We start from the raw sequence: 8684 nt of genomic DNA on the forward strand, positions 1-8684 counted from the left end.
TTCTGCTCGTTTTTGGTTTCGAAATCCTAGTAACGAAATATTCTCGAATTGGACGAAACGAAGACCCAGGGGCCTATTTCGCCACGAACCTTCCAGAAGACCGAAGAGCATACGAAGTGGGGCCACGAGGTGGCGACACCACATGGCGGCGCGGCCAAGGAGGGCCCGCGCCGCCCTATGGTGTGGGCCCCTCGTTAGCCCCCGACTACGCCCTTCCGCCTACTTAAAGCCTCCGTCGCGAAACCCCGATGCCAAAAACCACGTTACGGAAAACCTTACTGAGACGCCGCCGCCGCCGATCCCATCTCGGGGGATTCTGGAGATCTCCTCCGGCACCCCGCCGGAGAGGGGATTCATCTCCCGGAGGACTCTACACCGCCATGGTCGCCTCCGGAGTGATGAGTGAGTAGTTCACCCCTGGACTATGGGTCCATAGCAGTAGCTAGATGGTTGTCTTCTCCTCATTGTGCTTCATTGTTGGATCTTGTGAGCTGCCTAACATGATCAAGATCATCTATCTGTAATACTCTATGTTGTGTTTGTCGGGATCCGATGGATAGAGAATACCATGTTATGTTAATTATCAAGTTATTACATGTGTGTTGTTTATGATCTTGCATGCTCTCCGTTACTAGTAGAGGCTCTGGCCAAGTTTTTGCTTTTAACTCCAAGAGGGAGTATTTATGCTCGATAGTGGGTTCATGCCTGCATTGACACCTGGGACAGTGACAGAAAGTTCTAAGGTTGTGCTGTGTCTTGTTGCCACTAGGGATAAAACATTGGCGCTATGTCCGAGGATGTAGTTGTTGATTACATTACGCACCATACTTAATGCAATTGTCTCGTTGCTTTGCAACTTAATACTGGAAGGGGTTCGGACGATAACTCTGAAGGTGGACTTTTTAGGCATAGATGCACTTGGATGGCGGTCTATGTACTTTGTCGTAATGCCCAATTAAATCTCACTATACTTATCATGCCATGTATGTGCATTGTTATGCCCTCTCTATTTGTCAATTGCCCGACTGTAATTTGTTCACCCAACATGCTTTTATCTTATGGGAGAGACACCTCTAGTGAACTGTGGACCCCGGTCCATTCTTTTAATACTGAAATACAAATCTGTCGCAATACTTGTTTTATCGTTTTCTCTCGCAAACAATCATCTTCCACACAATTCGGTTAATCCTTTGTTACAGCAAGCCGGTGAGATTGACAACCTCACCTGTTTCGTTGGGGCAAAGTATTTTGGTTGTGTTGTGCAGGTTCCACGTTGGCGCCGGAATCTCCGGTGTTGCGCCGCACTACATCCCGCCGCCATCAACCTTCAACGTGCTTCTTGACTCCTACTGGTTCGATTAAACCTTGGTTTCTTACTGAAGGAAACTTGCCGCTGTGCGCATCACACCTTCCTCTTGGGGTTCCCAACGGACGTGTCAACCACACGCATCATTGATGTTCTCTTGGTGTTTGCAACACTATCCTAAGATGCTCTGCATGTTCAGCTTTATCCTTGGAGTATATCAAGATATCATCGATAAATACGATGACAAACTTGTCCAGACATGGCATGAAGATCTTATTCATGAGATTCATGAATATTGCTGGGGCATTGGTTAATCCAAAAGGTACTACTAAGTACTCATGATGTCCATACCTTGAGACAAAGGCAGTTTTCGGAACATCTTCCTTCTTGATCTTTATCTGATGATATCCTGATCTCAGATCAATCTTGGAAAAGACTCCCGCCGTGTCACATGTTGAAATGACACATGTTCCCCTCTCTTCTCGGAAACCCTAATTGAGTTAATTGAGGTCCAAGTTTATCGCACTCTCGAAACCCTAACCCTGTAAGGTGTCGAGAGAGAAACTTGTCCCCCTTCGATGCAGTTTTTCTTTAAAAGCGCGAAATTTCCCCAGATTTTACAATGCAATGCACATCCCTTTCTAAATTCTACCCCTCGATCGTCTCTAAACCTGGGATATTACACATATGCCATTGAAGCCGCTTAAGCGATGTATATGTGTTTGATGTTTGCAAAGACGGTGTATTCCCCAACAGGCGTGGATGCCCATAAAGACTAGAATTATCTCCCCACCCCATACCATCCCACCTCCGGTCATGCAATGGACCACAAATCCATAATGAATCTTGTTTTTGACAGAAATACAGTAGAAAAGGTCCCCACCATGTCATTTTTCATTTATATAAGATGGCATATATACAAATGAAAAGGTAGGGAGAGAAAAAAATCAAAAAAAATTACAATGAACCTTTGGTGGGAGGAATTTTGGCATCCCTTCGGCCAGCAAAGCTGAGCAGCATAGTGCCTCGTATATATTTTGTGGCATGGATGGAAAGGAATAGCTAGATGATATTTAGTGGGGAGAAACAGTACACACCCTGAGATTGCCGAGCTACCCTGTAGACATAGGTATGGCCAAACCAGGGATTTGGTTACACGGTGAAAGGCCGAGGTTACCAGTCAGTAACTAGAAGTCACAACCCCCGAGTGGCGAAGGACGAATTTTTGAGGTCGGGCGAACTTTAAAACATAAAAAATATTGATGCAAAAGAATCAAATTTTTCTTGACACATTAATATTTTATATAATCACAAGCATAATCACTTATTAAAATGGTAATAGCAACATATTTAAATAGAAATAGAACATGCAAACATACCGATACTGAAGTTTTAATGCCGTCTAGAAGTTCCAGGCAACAACAAAGCTATACCTTCCTTTTTAAAATCATTTCTAATTTCACCAAGATCAGGACTTTTGAATATCACTCGCTCAATGTACCACACCATCAAATCATTAAGCACATCTTGTTGAGCAACTCTATCTTGATAATCTTCATAGCTGAGAAGTCCCTTTCAACTGTCCTCGTCGCCACCGGTAAAAGCATTGCCAACTCAATGAGGCGATAAATATTTGGAAACATGATGCGTATTTCAAGTTCAACCATATTTTTAGATAGGCTTTCAATGGTAAGACAAACTCTGAAATCTTCAAATCTCTTCATATGAACAAGGAATAGCTCAAGGGCATCTTATATATGCTCACACTCATAATCATAGAAATCCTCATGATAAATCTCTGTAAGCCGAGCAAGTTTATTCACATTGAACCTAGCAAATGAGTCTTAAATCAAGACATGAGAAGTTTTGAAGAACCTCTGAAGATGCCTCATTAAAGGATGATCAAACTCACTGTCAATAGAGTCTATAGCAACATAGAAAGTGTCAACACGACAAAAATTGATTAGTGGCGACATGGTATTTTTCCCCTTTTTTTATTCTATCCCATTTTATTACCATGGTGTCCATACTTAGCATTATGATTTCATTCTCAATGCAAAATGATTTGATATCTTCCAAGAGTTTACCGGAGAAAAAAATCCTAGTCCGTTTAAATTTTGACTAGTTGGTTAGTCCAACGTTAACTTAATGCATCAACTCAATTGTTCTAAACTTTCAATTGTTCCATGTCCAAAAATTAGATTTGAAATGCTTCGACATTGTCAAGATTGAAATCCAACTTTTGTTTGAGAATCTCGTCCGGTATTCAACCGGCAATTTCCAGAAACCATTCCAACTCATCTGGTTTCTTTTTCTGACGGTACCCAGATCATAGTTGCAAGACACATCTTTTTGTTCTAGCCATGTCGTTGGGGTTGGGGCATAACCCAGTTTGACAGCCTTTTACAAATTGTTGCACGACACATCGCCTTTCTTCTAACCGAAGGAAGTGCGAAGGGGGGGGGGGGATCTTTTATCAATCTCGTTTGGTCGTTCTGAAAGCGTTATCCTGAACACCCGGGTTGCACTCGCGTAAGATGTGCATCCGGAAACATCTGAATCGCAGAAGTATCCAAATTCCAGAGTTTCAAATTACGACTTCCCCACGTTGCTCTAACTGCCGGATGATTTATGCAATGGCGCGATGCTAGCTGTGCGTTTCATGGATTGCAGCTGTCCTCCTTGACTTTCAGCTAGCGCAGCGGATAGAATAAAAAAGAGGTTTGCAGATTACACAAGTACAGAGAAAATCTCAAGGTCGCGTCATGGGTATCTTCATCTCGAGTTCTGAAAGACTTTGCTTAAGAAAGTACGGTCAGCCGCCACCCTCAGCCTCGCACGCCATGCTAACGCTCCATATATTAGGACTAGTGGACTACACAATTGTTCAGAGAATTAAATAACCTCAGCTACGAAATCCCAACTATACTACTACACTACTAGGAGTTGTTTAGTGTCGGGTTCCTTTCGAGAATGGAAGGATTCTAGCCCAACGGCATGGCAGAGGTAACTAACCAAGTAGTGATCGAGGGGGAGTAGACGAAACCTCATGGGCGCGCGGGCGGAGATCATATTAATCAGACTACCTTCAGCGAAGAAAACTTCTCCTTAGCTCCCCTCCAATGGAAGCTACGGAAGGATCGGCCAATCAGGATTAGTTGACGCCTTAAAACATCAATTAACACATCCAAAGTTCTAGTTAAGCATTAATCGATTTCTTAGACAAAGTTCCATTTAGTGAACCACGCTAACAAGCATGACACCATTCCATTTACTCGTCCTTAAAGGCCGGGTTGCATATCACCGGGACACCGGCTAAGCTATAGCTTGTCGACGCTAGGGAGATCCGGAGATGGGCGGCGGTGGCATTGCTCCGGTCTCCTCGCCGTCGCCAGCCTCGGGTAGCCCGGCCAACAGCCGCGCCACGTCGGCTGTCGCGGCCGTCAGCGTCGCCCTCATCCTGCTCTACCTCTTCTGGCGCTTCGTATGGCAGTCCAAGAAACACGCGCGGACGAACGACAGCCTCGCCGCCGCCTCGTCGACGGCTCCACCGCCGGAGGTTTGCGGAGCGAGCGTCGACGCGGAGCGCGGCGAGAACGGGAAGACCCCGCTGCCGGTGTTCGTGCACGCGGCCACGTCGGCGGCTGAGGGTGCGGAGGAGAAGGCGGAGTGCGCTGTGTGCCTGGTGGAGTTCGCGCACGGCGAGGCCGGACGGCTGGTGCCGGGCTGCGGCCACGGGTTCCACGCCGCGTGCATCGAGCCGTGGCTGCGGGTGAGGTCGACGTGCCCGCTCTGCCGCGCTGCGGTGGTGGAAGAGGAAGAGCGGAGCGCCGGGCCTGCTCCAAGGTTGGAGCGCAGCTGATCATTTTCCGCGTGACGTAGTGCAATAATCGTTGCACACGTCGGTGGAACAGCAAGCTTTGTTCAGTAGTGGATTCTGTTTGGTGTGTGTGCGCGCGCGCTTCTGCTAGCACACTGCACACGGCGCACGTTCGTCCAAATCGTACGTAACTCATGCATTGTCGCCTTTGGACAACATAAAAGTGGGGTGCATATTAAACGAGTTTTGGGCCTTGCGCGAACGCATGGAGCGGAGCATTTTTAGTTAGGGGACGGCGGGGATTTGGGAACGTTGTGTGGGGATCGCCTTGGCCGTGGCTGCTGCTCGGTGGGCTCTCCCTGCCGCTGCATGCCCTGGGTAGGTGTGGACTCTTGTATTGTGATTTGAAATATGTTTACCTGTTGTATTATGGGAGGAGTTCTAACGGACTACGGTGTGCCAACCGTGCTAGACGTAGCACATCTACGACTCTATTTCGTGTTCGTCAAGAAAGAGAGTTGTTTGCCCATATATATAGTTCAAGTAGTCATAGAATAGATGTAAGAGATACACCATATTGATAGCACGTAGAGGGTATGTCCTCTCGTGTATTGTAATACTCCTCCAATTATAATGAGAGCGCCGCCATGCGTTTCGTGGTTTTTTCCGTTTGGGTTTTTCACGTAAAAATTTGTGTTCTTATTCTTCATTTGATCTACTTTTATTTACACGATTTTATAATAAGTGGTATTAGAGCTCAAGGTTTCGAGATCGACCCGCTGCCCCGGGAGACTTTCCGCTGCGCTCCTGGGGCAGCACCGCGCAGTAGCGTTTGGATCAATAGCCGTCGTCTTACGGCATCAAGCAGCTTCGCCAAGATAGAGTCACGATTGCGTTTTGTGAGATTGGATCTACGAGATCTGACGCAGTTTTGGTCCGTGTGTCTTGTGTGCTGCCTTGAACGATCCATCTTTCTGCATCATCCCTAATCCACTGATTTCTCCGTCTGTTTACTGGAGTTAGATGTTGTTGCTTCGCTGCGTTTATCTGCATTGCAGTATGACAGGATATTTTAAAGTTGCTCGAATTCACCGATCTGTTCTGTTCGGCCAAGTCGCCGAGTGCCAGCAGCCCTGCCGTTCCGTCTAGTGTGTGTGAATTATCACGCGCGTGAAGCAACATATATACACATCAGATCAATCATCTACGGATCAAGCCCCGAGGTATCAAAGGAATTTAATTTTGCTGCTGCACTAGTTACGGTGAAGTCTTGAAAACAGTACTAGTTCAGATTTCCTTTCATCTCTGTTTGCTACGTCGACCCGAGACAGTACCAGGTCCAATTTATCTCAGTTTTTTTGCTTCGCAAACTTAGTTCTGCAAAGAATTTTTCTGTTAGACTTGTACTACTTTGTATTCAAAGCTTTATCTACTGCTGTCTACTATGAAGTATGACTTTCCTCTGCTAGATCACGAGTTCGTGACACAAAGGTTTTCTCTATGGCAAGTTAAGATGCATGCGTTTGTTGGCGCAAGCCGATTATAAGGATGCACTGAATAGTTTTGGAAATAAGCATATTATTGTTTGGACCGATGAGGAGAAAGGAAAGGATTCCCGCACCACCTATATTCGATGATTGCCGCTCATATGATCATCGTTTTTTTGGTAGTTTCCAGTTTAAGGTGGAGTTTGGTGATTTGTAGCCTGCCGGGAGATATTATGGATGCAAATTTCATATGTTATGTTGCTGCAATTATATGAAGAACACGGTTCAATTATCAAAAAAAATATGAAGAAGGTAATTTTTATGTCTGTTGGTAGGCAGCATTATTCTTTTTGCTCTTCGAGTTTTTGTTGTTATGCATGTGAAGGTTTTGCTTTGTTACTTAAGTTCGTGATGAGGATTATTTGAGGTGCAAGAAGGAGATTGTTTTCTGCTAGATACTACAATATTTAGTACTGTAAGTTTCAGTGCAATTCAGTTATCTTTGCTCTTTTAAGAGGGGTCTATTGCAGAGTTGAAGATCCATTGCATGTTGAGGTTCCTTTATCCGACAGTTGTCCTACAGAGAAAGTTTTAACCATGTCATGGATTTTTCATTAACCTTTAAGTCGGCAGTTTTTGGTGTGCGTGATGTCATTCGTACGAGATGCTCTTGCATGAGTATGTTTGCTGAGGTTTGTGCTTTCAGGTTTGTAGCACGTTCAGATTCCATGAGATGAGTTCTTCACAATGTTATGTGTACCAAGATGTTGCACTACGAGCTATGCGCTCGCTTAGGCACCACATGAGATATGATGACTTATGTCATTTGATGATTGAGCAGTTTCTTTTTCTGTTGAGGTCAGTGGCACAGACTCAGACTTTTGCTGGGGTTTTACAGGATACCCAGGTTTATTTGTCTGCTTTGTTGACAGCTGTGTTGTTTCCTAGACGACCTATTGTTGATTTGCTCAATTTGATTTCATGAGAAGTTTATTAGTCCTATGGACGTTTCAAGGCACGAGATTTACTTGTGATGACTTTAGTTGAGGAGTTAAATGCTATCTATGACTGCTGCAAGAGATTTCAGCTCAAGGTGGAGTTTGTTGTATTTTGATCTGAAATATGTTTACCTGTTGTACTATGGAAGAAGTCCTAACGGACTACGGCGTGCCAACCGTGATAGACGTAGCACATCTACGACTCTATTTCGTGTCCGCCAAGAAAGAGAGTTATTTGCCCCTATATATAATTGAAGGTAGTCATAGAATATATGTGAGAGATACACCATATTGATAGCACATAGAGGGTATGTCCTCTCGTGTATTGTAATACTCCTCCAATTATAGTGAGAGCGCCGCCGTGCGTTTCGTGGTTTTCCCATTTGGGTTTTCCACGTAAAAATATGTGTTCTTGTTCTTCGTTTGATCTACTTTTATTTGCGCGGTTTTGTAACATGGACGGTATCGGCCCTGCGGCGGGCGACGCCTGTGGTTCATGCTAGAAGTCATTCTTGGCTGTGCAGGTGGCGAGGCGACGGAGGTCGAAGGTCGCGGCACCGGGTCAGCTCCGCTGGCTTTGCCCGCACGAATTTAGGTGTTGGGCAAGTGGGTGGTGCTGGCTCGTTGTACCGGGGGAACCCTTGGGAAACCACAACGAGGACAATGCCGCTGGCGCCGCACTCCTTCTTGAAGGCCACGTCGAGGTACCACCCACACTACCCTCCTCTGCGTGGTATGCCGGTATGTCGATGCAGTTGTTCTACGTCGGACTATGAGACGAACAAAAATTGTATATGCATTTAAGGGATTATGATCCATATTACAACATTCGCTTCATAGAATACAGACTCTTGACTCCACAATTTAACAAGACGATTATCGTGTATGGGGTACCACATAGGAACAAACCAGTACAGCGGTGACGATGATTTTTAATTAGTCTATTACTCTTTCTCTCTCATGTGGACTATAATCTATGATATCGAGGTTTCCATGTTAAATTTTGTTCATGCTTTTCATACATCAGAAGATATGAAGTGCGCTACGGACGAGCATACCAAATAACAAGATTG

The 8684-nt window shown here is 45.2% G+C and overlaps 1 protein-coding gene across 1 annotated transcript; it reads left to right on the top strand.

Moving 5' to 3' along the window:
* Positions 1–4658: 4658 nt before the first annotated feature.
* LOC124695511 (E3 ubiquitin-protein ligase EL5-like) lies at positions 4659–5168 on the top strand. Its single transcript, XM_047228349.1, has one exon. It carries the CDS (start codon positions 4659–4661, stop codon positions 5166–5168), a length of 510 nt encoding a protein of 169 aa, XP_047084305.1.
* Positions 5169–8684: the final 3516 nt, after the last annotated feature.

This window comes from Lolium rigidum, chromosome 3 (assembly GCF_022539505.1).
Source record: "Lolium rigidum isolate FL_2022 chromosome 3, APGP_CSIRO_Lrig_0.1, whole genome shotgun sequence".
NCBI classification, from domain to species: domain Eukaryota; kingdom Viridiplantae; phylum Streptophyta; class Magnoliopsida; order Poales; family Poaceae; genus Lolium; species Lolium rigidum.

Bases quoted from the DNA above. Each gene is read 5' to 3' on its own strand.
- LOC124695511 (XM_047228349.1), top strand. From the start codon at position 4,659: ATGGGCGGCGGTGGCATTGCTCCGGTCTCCTCGCCGTCGCCAGCCTCG.